The 18,160-nt window shown below is 50.0% G+C and overlaps 1 protein-coding gene across 3 annotated transcripts in view; it reads right to left on the bottom strand.

The window, feature by feature from the left end:
* KIF20A (kinesin family member 20A) overlaps window positions 1-18,160 on the bottom strand; it is a 129,150-nt gene that overhangs the window by 31,569 nt on the left and 79,421 nt on the right. For all 3 annotated transcript variants that reach the window (XM_075344667.1, XM_075344668.1, XM_075344669.1), the window contains exons 9-12: window positions 16,795-16,906; window positions 9,099-9,167; window positions 8,808-8,951; window positions 1,033-1,198 (exon numbers count right to left, since the gene is read on the bottom strand). In XM_075344667.1, coding sequence (XP_075200782.1) covers window positions 1,033-1,198; window positions 8,808-8,951; window positions 9,099-9,167; window positions 16,795-16,906 — 491 coding nt within the window. The remainder of the gene's footprint in view (window positions 1-1,032; window positions 1,199-8,807; window positions 8,952-9,098; window positions 9,168-16,794; window positions 16,907-18,160) is intronic.

The raw sequence follows: 18,160 nt of genomic DNA, 5'->3' as shown, positions 1-18,160 counted from the left end.
GGAATCAACCTCAACACCGCCGACACAATGGGGTGAGAAGGGACATGCCGGGAGTCCAGACTTGGACCCGCTTTTCTTCAAACTCTTTCCAAAAATCAGATGAGAATGCATGTGTGGATGTATGCCTCCTGAACACAAAGCGATAAACTGGCTAGATCTGGTTCTCCAGGGGGTGTATAAGCTCAGAGGGAGGAGCTACACTTTTAAGTGTAGTACTTTGTGTGTCCTCCGGAGGCAGAAGCTAAACACCCATGGTCTGGGTCTCCCATAGGAACGATAAAGAAATATAAAATCAATTATTCTGATCTGTAAACTGCTTAGTGGCAAAAAAAAATTCCAACCGCCAAAATTGCGATTTTTGGTTGCCGCAAATTTTGTGCAAAATGCAATAATAGGCGATCAAAACGTAGCATCTGCGCAAAAATTGTAGTTAAAAACATCAGCTCGAAATGCAAAAAGTAAGCTGTCACAGAGCCATAGATACAGAAAAATGAGAACGCTACGGGTTTCGAAAAATGGCGCAAAACATGCGCCACTTTTTTTGGACAAGCTTGTGAATTTTTTTTAACCACTTAGATACAAGTAAACCTATTCATGTTTGGTATCTACAAACTCGCACCAACATCAGGCATGACAGTGACATCAGTTTTACCATATTGTGAACATGGTGAATAAAATATCCCAAAAACCATTGTGCGATCACACTTTTTTTGCTGTTTTCCAGAACACTATATGGTAAAACATATGGTTTCATTTAAAACTACAACTCGTCCGTCAAAAAACAAGCCCTTATATGGCAAAATTGACGAAAAAAAAAAAAAAAAAAGTTACGGCTCTTGCAAGAAAAAAAAAAAAAAAAAAAAACAACAAAATATAGGAAAAATGCAAAATGCCCGGGGGCTTAAGGGTTTAAAGCGATCAGGCATAATAAATAAAAAAAAAAAGAAAAATTATATCTCCGCTTAGAACACAAAATGTATCAAGTACATTTTAGTAGCAGATTTTACTTAGAATATACTTAAGCTTATCTACCTGGCTTGCAATGGCGGAGAACTTCATAGCATGCAGGGTCTCATCATAGGTTGAAGAGCATTGATTTATATTCACAATCATGCAAGATTTTCCCTTCCCCGTGAAGAATGCTTGAAAGACACGGGTTAATTTGCTGTCCCTGAATGGAACCACGTTCTGCCTCAGTCTAGGAGAAAAGAACAGCACTGTGAGAAGCATGCCTCTTAAGGGCAGCACTGTGCAACAATGTATCTCAAGGCAGTTTTATATGGAACCAGAAAACTAATTGTGGCCCATATGTTACACAGAGCCCTTTTGAGCACAAATCCTATATATCCCAAAAAAAAAAAACAAAAAAAACCTAATAAAAATAAAAACAATTATATGATTTTATATATACACACATATATATATATATATATATATATATATATATATATATATATATATATATATATAATTATTTATTATTATTAATAATAATAATAATAAAAGGGTGGAGGGATAGGTAATGGAAAATTGCAGAACTAGTGACACATGGAATTGGCATAAGGGACAATAGCAGGCAGTGAATGTGTGTGATATTAAATAGTATCAAAGTACTATGCCACTAGCTGGACTACATACAAAAATCTGTCCTTACTCTAAAATATACAGTAGATACTACAATAAATTCATGTACAAAGTGCATACAATTAGAGAAATGAGTGTTTATTTCCAGATCAAATAATGGACATGATCATTAGAGGGTGATCAAGTTACATTCAAGTAATATATGACTGTTACTAGCTGTGATCTAGAGAAAAAAAAAAAATGTAGAACATATGTTCAGAGATTGTATATATTATTTTTCTATATCTCTCTATTTTTATTTATTTACTTTTATTTTTTTTTAATTCACAGCAAGCAGAAAGAAGGAAGTGCTTAATGCAATAATCACTTGTTAAATATAAAATAACAGTCTTGTATCTAAGCAATCTCAACACTGTGGCAATGGAGAGGTAGTCCCTTCATGTAAAAATTAGCAAACCATGCAGCACCCTGACGCAGAAACACTGCTGTGAAACGTGCGTCAGGAGGTGCTGTTGCCTTTACATGGTTTGGTAATTTTACATTTATATATTAAGTGACTACCTCTCCTTTGCCAAAGTGTTGAGATTTCTTAGATACAAGATGGTTATTTAGATTTAACAAGTAATAAAGTGCTTAATGCAATAAATTATTTCTTCTCTCTCCATGCGGTAACTTAAAAAAAAAAAATATTTGTGAACACTTTTTTTTCCCTCTCTATCACAGCTACCATATTTCCTTGAAAATAAGCCCTAGCCCATTTTTCGATAAAAAAAAAAAAAAAAAAAAAAAATAATATGAGGCCATGACTTATTTTTGGGGAAACACAGTAGTGAATGTAACTTGATCTTCCTCTAGTGGTCACGTCCATTATTTCCATATGTCACTAGTCTGCAATATACCACTACCGACCTGCCTTTTTAATTGTCGTTTGTGTATCTATTAAATAAAAGATTGATTTTTTTATTAAATCTTTTTGTAACTATTTGGGCGTTCCAATGGAATTAATCTTGATTTAGAGAAGAAGGGAATTTTGTTTACTTACCGTAAATTCCTTGTCTTCTAGCTCCAATTGGGAGACCCAGACAATTGGGTGTATAGGCTATGCCTCCGGAGGCCGCACAAAGTATTACACTAAAAGTGTAAAGCCCCTCCCCTTCTGCCTATACACCCCCCGTGCTCCCACGGGCTCCTCAGTTTTGGTGCAAAAGCAAGAAGGAGGAAAAAAAATTATAAACTGGTTTAAAGTAAATTCAATCCGAAGGAATATCGGAGAACTGAAACCATTCAACATGAACAACATGTGTACACAAAAAAACAGGGGCGGGTGCTGGGTCTCCCAATTGGAGCTAGAAGAAAAGGAATTTACGGTAAGTAAACAAAATTCCCTTCTTCTTTGTCGCTCCATTGGGAGACCCAGACAATTGGGACGTCCAAAAGCAGTCCCTGGGTGGGTAAATAATACCTCATAATAGAGCCGGAACGGCTCCGTCCTACAGGTGGGCAACCGCCGCCTGAAGGACTCGCCTACCTAGGCTGGCATCTGCCGAAGCATAGGTATGCACCTGATAGTGTTTCGTGAAAGTGTGCAGGCTCGACCAGGTAGCCGCCTGACACACCTGCTGAGCCGTAGCCTGGTGCCGCAAAGCCCAGGACGCACCCACGGCTCTGGTAGAATGGGCCTTCAGCCCTGAGGGAACCGGAAGCCCAGCAGAACGGTAAGCTTCGAGAATTGGTTCCTTGATCCACCGAGCCAGGGTTGATTTGGAAGCCTGTGACCCTTTACGCTGGCCAGCGACAAGGACAAAGAGTGCATCCGAGCGGCGCAGGGGCGCCGTACGAGAAATGTAGAGTCTGAGTGCTCTCACCAGATCTAACAAGTGCAAATCCCTTTCACATTGGTGAACTGGATGAGGACAAAAAGAGGGTAAGGAGATATCCTGATTGAGATGAAAGGGGGATACCACCTTAGGGAGAAATTCCGGAACCGGACGCAGAACCACCTTGTCCTGGTGAAACACCAGGAAGGGGGCTTTGCATGACAGAGCTGCCAGCTCAGACACTCTCCGAAGTGAAGTGACTGCTACTAGGAAAACCACTTTCTACGAAAGGCGTGCGAGAGAAATATCCCTCATTGGCTCGAACGGTGGTTTCTGAAGAACCATCAGCACCCTGTTCAGATCCCAGGGTTCCAACGGACGTTTGTAAGGAGGGACGATGTGATAAACCCCCTGCAGGAACGTGCGTACCTGTGGAAGTCTGGCCAGGCGCTTCTGAAAAAACACAGAGAGCGCAGAGACTTGTCCCTTAAGGGAGCCGAGTGACAAACCCTTTTCCAATCCGGACTGAAGAAAGGACAGAAAAGTGGGCAATGCAAATGGCCAGGGAGAAAAACCCCCAGCAGAGCACCACGACAGGAATATTTTCCACGTCCTGTGGTAGATCTTGGCGGACGTTGGTTTCCTGGCCTGTCTCATAGTGGCAATGACCTCTTGAGATAATCCTGAAGACGCTAAGATCCAGGACTCGATGGCCACACAGTCAGGTTGAGGGCCGCAGAATTCAGATGGAAAAACGGCCCTTGAGACAGCAAGTCTGGTCGGTCTGGCAGTGCCCACGGTTGGCCGACCGTGAGATGCCACAGATCCGGGTACCACGACCTCCTCGGCCAGTCTGGAGCAACGAGGATGGCGCGGCGGCAGTCGGCCCTGATCTTGCGTAACACTCTGGGCAATAGTGCCAGCGGAGGAAACACATAAGGGAGTTGAAACTGCGACCAATCTTGAACTAAGGCGTCTGCCGCCAGAGCTCTGTGATCGTGAGAACGTGCCATGAATGCCGTGACCTTGTTGTTGTGCCGGGACGCCATTAGGTCGACGTCCGGCATCCCCCAGCGGCAACAGATCTCCTGAAACACGTCCGGGTGAAGGGACCATTCCCCTGCGTCCATGCCCTGGCGACTGAGAAAATCTGCTTCCCAGTTTTCCACGCCTGGGATGTGAACTGCGGAGATGGTGGAGGCCGTGGCTTCCACCCACATCAAAATCCGCCGGACTTCCTGAAAGGCTTGCCGACTGCGTGTCCCTCCTTGGTGGTTGATGTAAGCCACCGCGGTGGAGTTGTCCGACTGAATTCGGATCTGCTTGCCTTCCAGCCACTGCTGGAACGCCTTCAGGGCAAGATACACTGCCCTGATCTCCAGAACATTGATCTGAAGTGAGGACTATTGCTGGGTCCACGCACCCTGAGCCCTGTGGTGGAGAAAGACTGCTCCCCACCCTGACAGACTCGCGTCCGTCGTGACCACCGCCCAGGATGGGGGTAGGAAGGATTTCCCCTTCGATAATGAAGTGGGAAGAAGCCACCACCGAAGGGAAGCTTTGGTTGCCTGAGAGAGGGAGACATTCCTGTCGAGGGACGTCGGCTTCCTGTCCCATTTGCGTAGGATGTCCCATTGAAGAGGACGCAGGTGAAACTGCGCGAAAGGGACTGCCTCCATTGCTGCCACCATCTTCCCCAGGAAGTGCATGAGGCGCCTCAAGGGGTGTGACTGACCTTGAAGGAGAGATTGCACCCCCGTCTGTAGTGAACGCTGCTTGTTCAGCGGAAGCTTCACTATCGCTGAGAGGGTATGAAACTCCATGCCAAGATATGTCAGCGATTGGGCCGGTGAGATTTGACTTTGGAAAATTGATGATCCACCCGAAACTCTGGAGAGTCTCCAGAGTAGCGGTGAGGCTGTGCTGGCATGCCTCTTGAGAGGGAGCCTTGACCAGCAGATCGTCTAAGTAAGGGATCACCGAGTGACCCTGAGAGTGGAGGACCGCAACTACTGCAGCCATGACCTTGGTGAAAACCCGTGGGGCTGTCGCCAGGCCGAACGGCAGTGCCACGAACTGAAGGTGTTCGTCTCCTATGGCGAAGCGCAGGAAGCGCTGATGCTCTGGAGCAATCGGTACGTGGAGATAAGCATCTTTGATATCGATCGATGCAAGGAAATCTCCTTGGGACATTGAGGCGATGACGGAGCGGAGGGATTCCATCCTGAACCGTCGGGTTTTTACGTGTTTGTTGAGCAGTTTCAGGTCCAGGACCGGGCGGAAAGACCCGTCCTTCTTTGGGACCACAAACAAGTTGGAGTAAAAACCGTGGCTCTGTTGCTGAAGAGGAACAGGGACCACCACTCCTTCCGCCTTCAGAGTGCCCAGCGCCTGCAGAAGAGCCTCGGCTCGCTTGGGAGGCGGGGATGACCTGAAGAATCGAGTCGGGGGACGAGAGGTGAACTCTATCTTGTAACCGTGAGACAGAATGTCTCTCACCCAACGGTCTTTTACCTGTGGCAGCCAAATGTCGGAAAAGCGGGAGAGCCTGCCACCGACCGAGGATGCGGTGTGAGGAGGCCGTAAGTCATGAGGAAGCCGCCTTGGTAGCGGCACCTCCGGCGGTCTTTTTAGGGCGTGACTTAGACCGCCATAGATCGGAGTTCCTCTGATCCTTCTGAGGCCTTTTGGACGAGGAGAATTGGGACCTGCCCGTACCCCGAAAGGACCGAAACCTCGACTGTCCCCTCCTCTGTTGGGGTAATTTTGGTTTGGCCTGGGGTAAGGATGTTTCCTTTCCCTTGGATTGTTTGATGATTTCATCCAGCCTCTCACCAAACAAACGGTCGCCAGAAAATGGCAAACCGGTTAAGCACTTTTTGGAAGCCGAATCTGCCTTCCATTCCCGTAGCCACAAGGCCCTGCGGATTGCCACCGAATTGTCGGCTGCAACCGCCGTACGGCTCGCAGAGTCCAGGACAGCATTAATAGCGTAGGACGCAAATGCCGACGTTTGAGAAGATATGGACGCCACTTGCGGCGCAGACGTACGTGTGAGTGCGTCAATTTGCGCTTGACCCGCTGAAATAGCTTGGAGTGCCCATACGGCTGCGAATGCTGGAGCAAAAGACGCGCCGATAGCTTCATAGATGGATTTCAACCAGAGCTCCATCTGTCTGTCAGTGGCATCTTTGAGTGAAGCCCCATCTTCAACTGCAACTATGGATCTAGCCGCCAGTCTGGAGATTGGAGGATCCACCTTGGGACACTGAGTCCAGCCCTTGACCACGTCAGGGGGGGAAGGGATAACGTGTATCCTTAAGGCGCTTGGAAAAACGCTTATCTGGACAAACTCTGTGTTTCTGGACTGCCTCTCTGAAGTCGGAGTGATCCAGAAACATACTCGTTGTACGCTTGGGGAACCTGAAGCGGAATTTCTCCTGCTGAGAGGCTGACTCCTCCACTGGAGGAGCCGAGGGAGAAATATCCAACATTTGATTTATGGACGCGATAAGATCATTCACTATGGCGTCACCATCAGGAGTATCAAGGTTGAGAGCGGCCTCAGGATCAGAATCCTGATCAGCTACCCCCGCTTCATCATACAGAGAGTCCTCCCTCTGAGACCCTGAACAATGTGATGAGGTCGAGGGGATTTCCCAGCGAGCTCGCTTACGCGGTCTGGGGCTGCGGTCCGTGTCAGAGACCTCACCCTGGGATCTATGAGACACCCCGGGGGAACATTGTTGTTCCAACTGAGGGGAACCAGGGGGCAATGATTCCACAGTGGCCATGGTCTGAGATACCGGTCTGGACTGCAAGGCTTCTAGAATCTTAGCCATAGTCTCAGAAAGTCTTTCAGTAAAAACTGTAAACTCCGTCCCTGTCGCCTGGACAGTGTTAGCAGGTGGTTCCCCCTGGGCCCCCCTTAGCAGAGGCTCCGGCTGAGTAAGTGCCACAGGGGCCGAGCAGTGCACACAATGAGGGTCAGTGGAACCTGCCGGTAGCGAGGTCGTACATGCGGCGCAGGCAGCATAGTAAGCCTGTGTTTTGGCACCCCTGCTTCTTGTGGGCGCCATGCTGTTGTCTCCCCTGAGCAACACAATAGGGTATAGCCAGAATCAACCGTGCAGCATACAGTGTAAAGTATAGCCTATAAACATATAATCTATAACTACACTTCTGCACAAGTGGGGCCAGCACCTCAGGTGCTGCTTACCGCCCGCTTAAAGCGGTTATGTGGCCACCAGAATCCCTGCCTGGGTCTCCCAGAGCTTGTCTCCCCTCTGCAGCGTCAGAGGAGCTGACAGGAATGGCTGCCGGCGTCCTGAGGAGAGGAGGGAGCCGTGGGCGTTACCCAGAAAGTGCGGGAACTGGTGCCCCACTGTGCACAGTGAGGGGGGTGGAGTATGCAAAGCATGCTCCAGCCCTCAGTGCTGCCGTCCTGTACAGCGTCCCGCCCTTCCCCTGACTGGCAGGCCTGGGGGCGGGAGGAAAAAGAGACTAGGCCGCAAAAGCCGGGGACTCGAGTTATAAGCGCGGCCGCCGTATAAGCGCGGTCGGCGCGGAAGTCCCCGGCGCACTAACAGTCCCAGCCGCGCCGAAGTGATAACAATGGCAGCGGCGGTCAGCGCGGTAGTCCCCATACACTAACACACTCAGCGACGCTGCAGTGTGTAATGGCACAAACGCGGTCAGCGCCGCGGTCCCCGGTGCACTAGCACGCCCAGCAATGCTGGAGTGTTGCTGTGCGCGGTCCCCACGGGGACACAGAGTACCTCAAAGTAGCAGGGCCATGTCCCTGAACGATACTCGGCTCCTATCCAGCAGAGTCCTCAGGAGCTGTGGATGGAGCACGGTCTCAGTGCCTGGAGACCGATTAGGATCCCACTTCACCCAGAGCCCTAGGGGGGATGGGGAAGGAAAACAGCATGTGGGCTCCAGCCTCCGTACCCGCAATGGATACCTCAACCTTAACAACACCGCCGACAAGAGTGGGGTGAGAAGGGAGCATGCTGGGGGCCCTGTTATGGGCCCTCTTTTCTTCCATCCGACATAGTCAGCAGCTGCTGCTGACAAGCTGTGGAGCTATGTGTGCATGTCTGCCTCCTTCGCACAAAGCAAAAAACTGAGGAGCCCGTGGGAGCACGGGGGGTGTATAGGCAGAAGGGGAGGGGCTTTACACTTTTAGTGTAATACTTTGTGCGGCCTCCGGAGGCATAGCCTATACACCCAATTGTCTGGGTCTCCCAATGGAGCGACAAAGAAAACAAAAAACAAAAAAATAAAAAAACAAAACACACAGTTTGGGAGCAGACAGGCTCCATTTAACAAAACAGTAAATGGAATTTTAACAAAGTTTGTATGAATTGAAGAATCCGCTAACATATCACAAGGTCATCTCACTTGTTCTGCTGATTTTGTCTTAGTGCAGCAATGCAGCGGCCCAGAGTATGAAGCGATGTATTAATATTTGTAGCTTCCTTTAGCCGATCCCCACTTCTTTGATCTTTGCATCGTTCAGATCCAGCCAAGTCACAGAATGTTAATCTTTATTAAAAGGAAAAATAAAAAAAACAGGTCAATTAACCAAATCAATAAAAAAAATAAATAAATAAAATAAAAGAAAAATATTCTAATCCCCAAGTTGCATTTCATAAAACGTGTAATGATCGAGTTAAACATCAAGGTACTTACTCACTAATCTTTGGTGTGAAATCATTGCTGCCTTGTAGATGAAGAATCCGGATGGAAAAGATGCTGTGACTAAAAAATAGGTGAGGAAATAAAAAAAAAAACAAAAAAAAACGAAAACCTTAAAAAGCAAACCCATTGCTCAAAATAAATGCAGATCATAGAATTATTAACCCCTTCAACAACCAGTGATTTTCCATTTTCTTTTCCTCCCCTTCTTCCAAAAGCCATAACTTTATTTTTCCATCAATACAGCCATATGGGGCTTGTTTTTTTTGCAAGAGGAGTTGTACTTTTTGAATGACACCATTCATTCTGCCCAATGTTGTACCACAAATTCCAACTGCGGTGAAGAAGGGAATTTTGTTACTTACCGTAAATTCCTTTTCTTCTAGCTCTTATTGGGAGACCCAGACGATTGGGGTATAGCTACTGCCCTCCGGAGGCCACACAAAGCACTACACTAAAAAGTGCAAGGCCCCTCCCCTTCTGGCTATACCCCCCCGTGGTATCACGGGTTCTCCAGTTTTAGTGCCAAAGCAAGAAGGAGGAAGCCAATAACTGGTTTAAACAAATTAACTCCGAATAACGTCGGAGAACTGAAAAACCGTTCAACATGAACAACATGTGTACCCGCAAACAACAAAAAAATCCCGAAGGACAACAGGGCGGGTGCTGGGTCTCCCAATAAGAGCTAGAAGAAAAGGAATTTACGGTAAGTAACAAAATTCCCTTCTTCGTCGCTCTATTGGGAGACCCAGACGATTGGGACGTCCAAAAGCTGTCCCTGGGTGGGTAAAGAGATACCTCACGTTAGAGCTGCAAAACAGCCCTCCCCTACGGGGATGTCACTGCCGCCTGCAGGACTCTTCTACCTAAGCTGGCATCCGCCGAAGCATAGGTATGCACCTGATAATGTTTGGTGAAAGTGTGCAGACTCGACCAGGTAGCTGCCTGGCACACCTGTTGAGCCGAAGCCTGGTGTCGTAATGCCCAGGACGCACCCACGGTTCTGGTTGAGTGGGCTTTTAGCCCTGAAGGAACCGGAAGCCCCGCAGAACGGTAGGCCTCTAGAATTGGTTCTTTGATCCATCGAGCCAGGGTGGCTTTAGAAGCCTGCAACCCCTTGCGCGGACCAGCGACAAGGACAAAAAGTGCATCGGAACGGCGCATGGGCGCCGTGCGGGAAATATAGATTCTGAGTGCTCTCACCAGATCTAGCAAACGTAAGTCTTTCTCATACCGGTGAACCGGATGAGGACAAAGAAGGGAATTTTGTTACTTACCGTAAATTCCTTTTCTTCTAGCTCTTATTGGGAGACCCAGACGATTGGGGTATAGCTACTGCCCTCCGGAGGCCACACAAAGCACTACACTAAAAAGTGCAAGGCCCCTCCCCTTCTGGCTATACCCCCCCGTGGTATCACGGGTTCTCCAGTTTTAGTGCCAAAGCAAGAAGGAGGAAGCCAATAACTGGTTTAAACAAATTAACTCCGAATAACGTCGGAGAACTGAAAAACCGTTCAACATGAACAACATGTGTACCCGCAAACAACAAAAAAATCCCGAAGGACAACAGGGCGGGTGCTGGGTCTCCCAATAAGAGCTAGAAGAAAAGGAATTTACGGTAAGTAACAAAATTCCCTTCTTCTTCAGCGCTCTATTGGGAGACCCAGACGATTGGGACGTCCAAAAGCTGTCCCTGGGTGGGTAAAGAGATACCTCATGTTAGAGCTGCAAAACAGCCCTCCCCTACGGGGATGTCACTGCCGCCTGCAGGACTCTTCTACCTAAGCTGGCATCCGCCGAAGCATAGGTATGCACCTGATAATGTTTGGTGAAAGTGTGCAGACTCGACCAGGTAGCTGCCTGGCACACCTGTTGAGCCGAAGCCTGGTGTCGCAAAGCCCAGGACGCACCCACAGCTCTGGTTGAGTGGGCTTTCAGCCCTGAAGGAACCGGAAGCCCAGCAGAACGGTAGGCTTCCAGAATTGGTTCTTTGATCCATCGAGCCAGGGTGGCTTTAGAAGCCTGCGACCCCTTGCGCTGGCCAGCGACAAGGACAAAAAGTGCATCTGAACGGCGGATAGGCGCCGTGCGAGAAATATAGATTCTGAGTGCTCTCACCAGATCTAGCAAACGTAAGTCTTTCTCATACCGGTGAACCGGCTGAGGACAAAAGGAAGGCAAGGATATATCCTGATTAAGATGAAACGAGGATACGACCTTAGGGAGAAACTCCGGAATGGGGCGCAGCACTACCTTGTCCTGGTGGAACACCAGGAAGGGAGCCTTGGATGACAGAGCTGCCAGCTCCGACACTCGCCGAAGCGATGTGATCGCAACAAGAAACGCCACTTTCTGTGACAGGCGAGAAAAGGAAACTTCCTTCAGAGGCTCGAAAGGCGGCTTCTGGAGAGCAACTAGAACCCTGTTCAGATCCCATGGATCTAACGGCCGCTTGTACGGGGGCACAATATGACAGACCCCCTGCAGGAACGTGCGCACCTTAGGAAGACGTGCTAGACGCTTCTGAAAAAACACGGATAGTGCCGATACTTGCCCTTTAAGGGAGCTGAGCGACAAGCCCTTTTCTAACCCCGATTGCAGGAAAGAAAGAAAAGTGGGCAATGCAAATGGCCAGGGAGACACTCCCTGAGCGGAACACCAGGATAAGAAAATCTTCCACGTTCTGTGGTAGATCTTAGCAGAAGTCGACTTTCTAGCCTGTCTCATTGTGGCTACAACTCCTTGGGATAATCCTGCAGACGCTAGGATCCAGTACTCAATGGCCACACAGTCAGGTTCAGGGCCGCAGAATTCTGATGGAAAAACGGCCCTTGGGACAGTAAGTCTGGTCGGTCTGGCAGTGACCACGGTCGACCGACCGTGAGATGCCACAGATCCGGATACCACGATCTCCTCGGCCAGTCTGGGGCGACGAGTATGACGCGGCTGCAATCGGATCTGATCTTGCGTAACACTCTGGGCAAGAGTGCCAGAGGTGGGAAGACGTATGGGAGCCGGAACTGCGACCAATCTTGAACTAATGCGTCTGCCGCCAGAGCTCTTTGATCGCGCGACCTCGCCATGAATGCCGGGACCTTGTTGTTGTGCCGGGACGCCATTAGGTCGACGTCCGGCACTCCCCATCGGCGACAGATTTCCTGAAACACGTCCGGGTGAAGGGACCACTCCCCTGCGTCCATGCCCTGGCGACTGAGGAAGTCTGCTTCCCAATTTTCTACGCCTGGGATGTGAACCGCGGATATGGTGGATGCTGTGTCCTCCACCCACATTAGAATGCGCCGGACTTCTTGGAATGCTTGCCGACTGCGCGTCCCTCCTTGGTGGTTGATGTATGCCACCGCTGTGGAGTTGTCCGACTGGATTCGGATCTGCTTTCCTTCCAGCCACTGTTGGAAGGCCAGTAGGGCAAGATACACTGCCCTGATTTCCAGAACATTGATCTGAAGGGTGGACTCCTGCGGAGTCCACGTCCCCTGGGCCCTGTGGTGGAGAAACACTGCTCCCCACCCTGACAGACTCGCATCTGTCGTGACCACTGCCCTGGATGGGGGCAGGAAGGATCTTCCCTGAGACAATGAGGTGGGAAGGAGCCACCATTGTAGAGAGTCCTTGGCCGTCTGGGAAAGAGAGACTTTCCTGTCCAGGGACGTTGACTTCCCGTCCCATTGGCGGAGAATGTCCCATTGAAGTGGGCGCAGATGAAACTGCGCAAAGGGAACTGCTTCCATGGCTGCCACCATCTTCCCGAGGAAGTGCATGAGGCGCCGTAAGGGGTGCGACTGGCCTTGAAGGAGGGGTTGCACCCCTGTCTGTAGGGACCGCTGCTTGTTCAGCGGAAGCTTCACTCTCGCTGCTCGAGTATGAAACTCCATGCCAAGATACGTTAGCGACTGTGACGGTGACAGATTCGACTTTGGAAAGTTGATGATCCATCCGAACGTCTGTAGAGTCTCCAGCGTAGCATGTAGACTGAGTTGGCATGCCTCTTGAGAGGGTGCCTTGACAAGTAGATCGTCTAGGTAAGGGATCACCGAGTGTCCCTGAGAGTGCAAGACTGCTACCACCGCCGCCATGACCTTGGTGAAGACCCGGGGGGCTGTCGCCAGACCGAATGGCAGAGCTACGAACTGAAGATGGTCGTTTCCTATCACAAAACGTAGAAAACGTTGATGTCCTGTAGCAATTGGCACGTGGAGATAAGCATCTTTGATGTCTATTGAGGCAAGGAAGTCTCCTTGAGACATTGAGGCAACGACAGAGCGGAGGGTTTCCATCCGGAACCGTCTGGCGTGCACATGTTTGTTGAGCAGCTTTAGATCCAGAACAGGACGGAACGAGCCGTCCTTTTTTGGAACCACAAAGAGATTGGAGTAAAACCCTCGCCCTTGTTCCTGAGGCGGTACAGGAACCACTACTCCTTCCGCTCTTAGGGAGTCCACCGCCTGCAGCAGGGCATCTGCTCGGTCTGGATGTGGGGAGGTTCTGAAGAACCGAGCTGGAGGACGAGAACTGAACTCGATTCTGTACCCGCGAGACAAAATGTTTGTCACCCACCGGTCTTTGACCTGTGACATCCAAATGACGGAAAAGCGGGAGAGCCTGCCCCCGACCGGAGATGCGGAGGGGGGGGGCTGGAAGTCATGAGGTAGCCGCTTTGGAAGCGGTTCCTCCATTTGCTTTCTTGGGGCGTGCGTGAGCCCGCCAGGAATCTGAGACTCTTTGCGTCCTCTGAGTCCCTTTGGACGAGGAGAATTGTGTCTTGCCCGAACCTCGAAAGGACTGAAACCTCTGCTGCCATTTTTTCTGCTGAGGTTTGCTTGATCTGGGCTGGGGTAAGGAAGAGTCTTTACCCTTGGACTGTTTAATGATGTCAGCCAATGGCTCGCCAAACAGTCTATCTCTAGATAAAGGCAAGCTGGTTAAACATTTATTGGAACCAGCATCTGCTTTCCAGTCCTTTAACCACAAGGCTCTGCGCAAAACTACCGAATTGGCGGACGCCATTGAGGTGCGGCTGGTAGATTCTAGGACCGCATTGATAGCGTAAGACGCAAACGCAGACATCTGCGAGGTAAGGGACGCCACTTGCGGCACCGCTTGATGTATGATAGCATCCACTTTTGCTAAACCAGCTGAAATAGCTTGGAGTGCCCATACGGCTGCGAATGCTGGAGCAAACGACGCGCCGATAGCTTCATAGACAGATTTTAACCAAAGGTCCATCTGTCTGTCATTGGCATCCTTAAGTGAAGCGCCATCCTCCACTGCAACTATGGATCTAGCTGCAAGTTTGGAAATCGGGGGGTCTACTTTTGGACACTGGGTCCAGCGCTTGACCACATCAGGGGGGAAAGGAAAACGTGTATCCTTAGAACGTTTAGAGAAACGCCTTTCTGGATGAGCGTCGTGTTTCTGGATTGACTCTCTGAAGTCAGAGTGATCCAAGAAAGCACTCAATTTACGCTTGGGATAGAGGAAACGAAACTTCTCCTGCTCTGCAGCTGCCTCCTCTGCAGAAGGAGCTGGGGGAGAAATATCCAACAGTCTATTGATGGCTGAGATAAGCTCGTTTACCATGGCGTCCCCATCCGGGGTATCCAGATTGAGAGGGGTTCCAGGATAAGACTCCTGATCACTCTCTTCAGACGCATCACAGGGCGACTGATTGCGCTGAGACCCTGAGCAGTGTGATGACGTTGAGGGTCTTTCCCAGCGAGCTCGCTTAGGGTGGCTGGGGCTATCATCTGAGTCATAATACTCAGCCTGGGAAGCCGGGGACCCCCTTGCAGTCTGGATTAATTCCAACTGAGGGGGATTAGAGGACAGAGACCTCGCCGTGTCCATAGACTGAGCCCCAGTCATGGATTGCAAAGTTTCAAGGATTTTTGCCATAGTCACAGACATTCCATCAGCAAAAACTGCAAAGTCTGTCCCTGACACCGGGGCAGGACTTACAAGCGTCTCAGCCTGGGTCCCTACCCCTCCGGACTCCGGCTGGCGAAGCAGCACCGGATCTGAGCATTGCACACAATGGGGGTCTTTGGAACCTGCTGGTAGAGCAGCCCCACATGCAGCACACGCAGTGTACACAGCCCTAGCCTTGGCAGCCTTGCGTTTTGTGGATGACATGTTGCTGCCTCCTCAGAGCGATCTGGGGTATCCAGCCAGGAAGCGATCTCACAGTGCAAGAAATAAATAAATATATATATCTGGTGACACAGTACACCAATGCACACTGAGGCACTAGAGGGGCCAGCTGAAATGCCGCTTACCGCCCGCTTAAGAGCGGGTGTGTGGTCTCCAAAAGCCCCCTAGTCCAGGTCTCCCAGAGCCTTGCGTCCTTCCTCTAGCCAGACTGCATGTAATGGCTGCCGGCGTCCTGGGAGAGGAGGGGGGGCGGGCCCTGGGCGTTCCTGACTAAGAGCGGGAAGCCTGCTTCCCTCTGTGCCTAGTGAGAGGGCTGGAGCATGTAAATCAGGCTCCAGCCCTCGTCGCTGCTGCGAAACAGCGTCTCTCCCCTACCCTGATTGACAGGGTGGGGGCGGGAACGAAGCGGAGCTAGGCCGCAAAAGCCGGGGACTGGATTTATAAACGCCGCCGCCGTAAAAGCGCGGTCGGCGTGTCCCCGGCGCACTACAAGTCACAGCAGCGCCGCCGGTCCAGTGGGGGTCGGCGCTGCGTTCCCACAACACAAAAGTCCCCCAGTAAACTGCAGGAACACCAACTCAATCGTTACGGTCCCCGGCGCACTACAACACCCAGCCAGCCCGGAGTGTGTCTGTGCCTGCCGGGGACACAGAGTACCTGTATGATGCAGGGCCTTGTCCCTGATTGTACTCCTGCTCCGTATCCATCAGGTGCTATGGGTCTGTGGATGGAGCCCGGCGTCAGAGCTTAGAGGCCGGCAGGATCCCACTTCCACAGAGCCCTACAAGGGGATGTGGAAGGAAAACAGCATGTGGGGCTCCAGCCCCTGTACCAGCAATAGGTACCTCAACCTTACAACACCATCCACGGGTGAGAAGGGAGCATGCTGGGGGCCCTATATGGGCCCTCTTTTCTTCCATCCGAAATAGTCAGCAGCTACTGCTGACTAAAATCTGTGGAGCCATGCGTGGATGTCTGACCTCCTTCGCACAAAGCTTGAAAACTGGAGAACCCGTGATACCACGGGGGGGTATAGCCAGAAGGGGAGGGGCCTTGCACTTTTTAGTGTAGTGCTTTGTGTGGCCTCCGGAGGGCAGTAGCTATACCCCAATCGTCTGGGTCTCCCAATAGAGCGACGAAGAAATTGCAAAGTGCAATTCTATTACATATATAATGGAAGATAATATATATAAAAATATAATGTTCACTATATGGTAAAAGTGAACTGACAATATGATTGCCCAGGTCGGTACGTGTTCATACATACCAAAACTTCAGATGTTTGTCAAAAAAGGCAGAATTACGCTTTTTTTGCCATTTTCAAAAACCCATAACGCTCATTTTTTGGGATCTGGGGCTGTGTGATACCTCATCTACCCACACTTGTTAGCTGCACATGTCAACTAATCAGGAAATATGCAGGTTCACCACATGAGCCAGCATTGAAGGGACAGACACGACCCTGGACGTACTGCTACAAGGGGTGAAAGGGTTAATGAACATGCAAAAAAAAAAATCTTACCTTCGGCTAGAATTCTGATTTAGGTGGGTGCTTGCAAAGCTTTGATTTTTCCTTCCAACCTTCAGCACCTTCCAAGCTTCATCAGCGCTCTGAACATTAATCCAGTTTAGATCTGATATAGGATAAAATATGTTTACTTAGCCATTAAAAAAGGACAAAAAAAAAAAAAAAAAGTAGAAAAAAATTTACAATTTAGGGCGTTGTCCAGACACTAAATATTTTAAAATAGTGAAATAGGAGATCCTCATGTTACCATTCTTCTGCTACTCATATTCTACATAGATATGCGACCACTGCAGCCAATCACTATTGCATCGCATATACAAAGATTGTCTGGCAGAGTTCACATATCTGATTATATCAAACAGAAGTACAGACAACAGCATTGAAAAGGAAGTGGCAGCGGATTATAAAGCGACAAGCTCTTAAGGTGGGGGGTTTTTTTCCCAGTTTGAGTTCACAGGGTTTGCGTGTTCCTGTGGACAAGCTTACTAAGGAAATTTACCTAAATAATTACAAAAAAGAGAATTTCTTCGGCGCTCCATTGGGAGACCCATACGATTGGGGTGTATAGCACTGCCTCCGGAGGCCACACAAAGCAATTACACTAAAAAGTGTAAGGCCCCTCCCCTTCTGGCTATACACCCCCAGTGGGATCACTGGCTCACCAGTTTTCTGCTTTGTGCGAAGGAGGTCAGACATCCACGCATAGCTCCACTGTTTAGTCAGCAGTAGCTGCTGACTATATCGGATGGAAGAAAAGAGGGCCCATACTAGGGCCCCCAGCATGCTCCCTTCTCACCCCACTTGTGGTTTGTAAGGTTGAGGTACCCATTGCGGGTACAGAGGCTGGAGCCCACATGCTGCTTTCCTTCCCCATCCCCCTGAGGGGCTCTGAGGAAGTGGGATCTTACCGGCCTCCAAGCCCTGAGGCCGGGCTCCGTCCACAGACCCATTGAACCTGCTGGATAAGGAGCCGGGGTACCGTTCAGGGACAAGGCCCTGCAACTTTCAGGTACTCTGTGTCCCCGTACAGACAGGCACGCACACGCCAGACTTGCTGGGTGTGTTAGTGCGCCGGGGACAGTAGCGCTCCACGCTGGGCTTGGATCACAGCAGCTTAGCTGTGTGGATTCATGTGCTGGGAACTACCGCGCCGGCCACTCTCGGAGCGGCGGCGCGGCTGGGACTTGTAGTGTGCCGGGGACTTAGCGCCGACCGCGCTTTTACGGCGGCGGCGCTTATAAATTTAGTCCCCGGCTTTTGCGGCCTAGCTCCGCTTCGTTCCCGCCCCCTCCCTGTCAATCAGGGAATGGGACAGACGCTGTGCAATCGTCAGCGCCGAGGGCTGGAGCCTTATTTACAT

The sequence above is a fragment of the Anomaloglossus baeobatrachus genome, chromosome 4 (assembly GCF_048569485.1).
Source record: "Anomaloglossus baeobatrachus isolate aAnoBae1 chromosome 4, aAnoBae1.hap1, whole genome shotgun sequence".
Lineage (NCBI taxonomy): Eukaryota > Metazoa > Chordata > Amphibia > Anura > Aromobatidae > Anomaloglossus > Anomaloglossus baeobatrachus.
The sequence above is the reverse complement of the archived record's forward strand: the minus strand, read 5'-3'. Positions and strand labels throughout refer to the sequence as shown.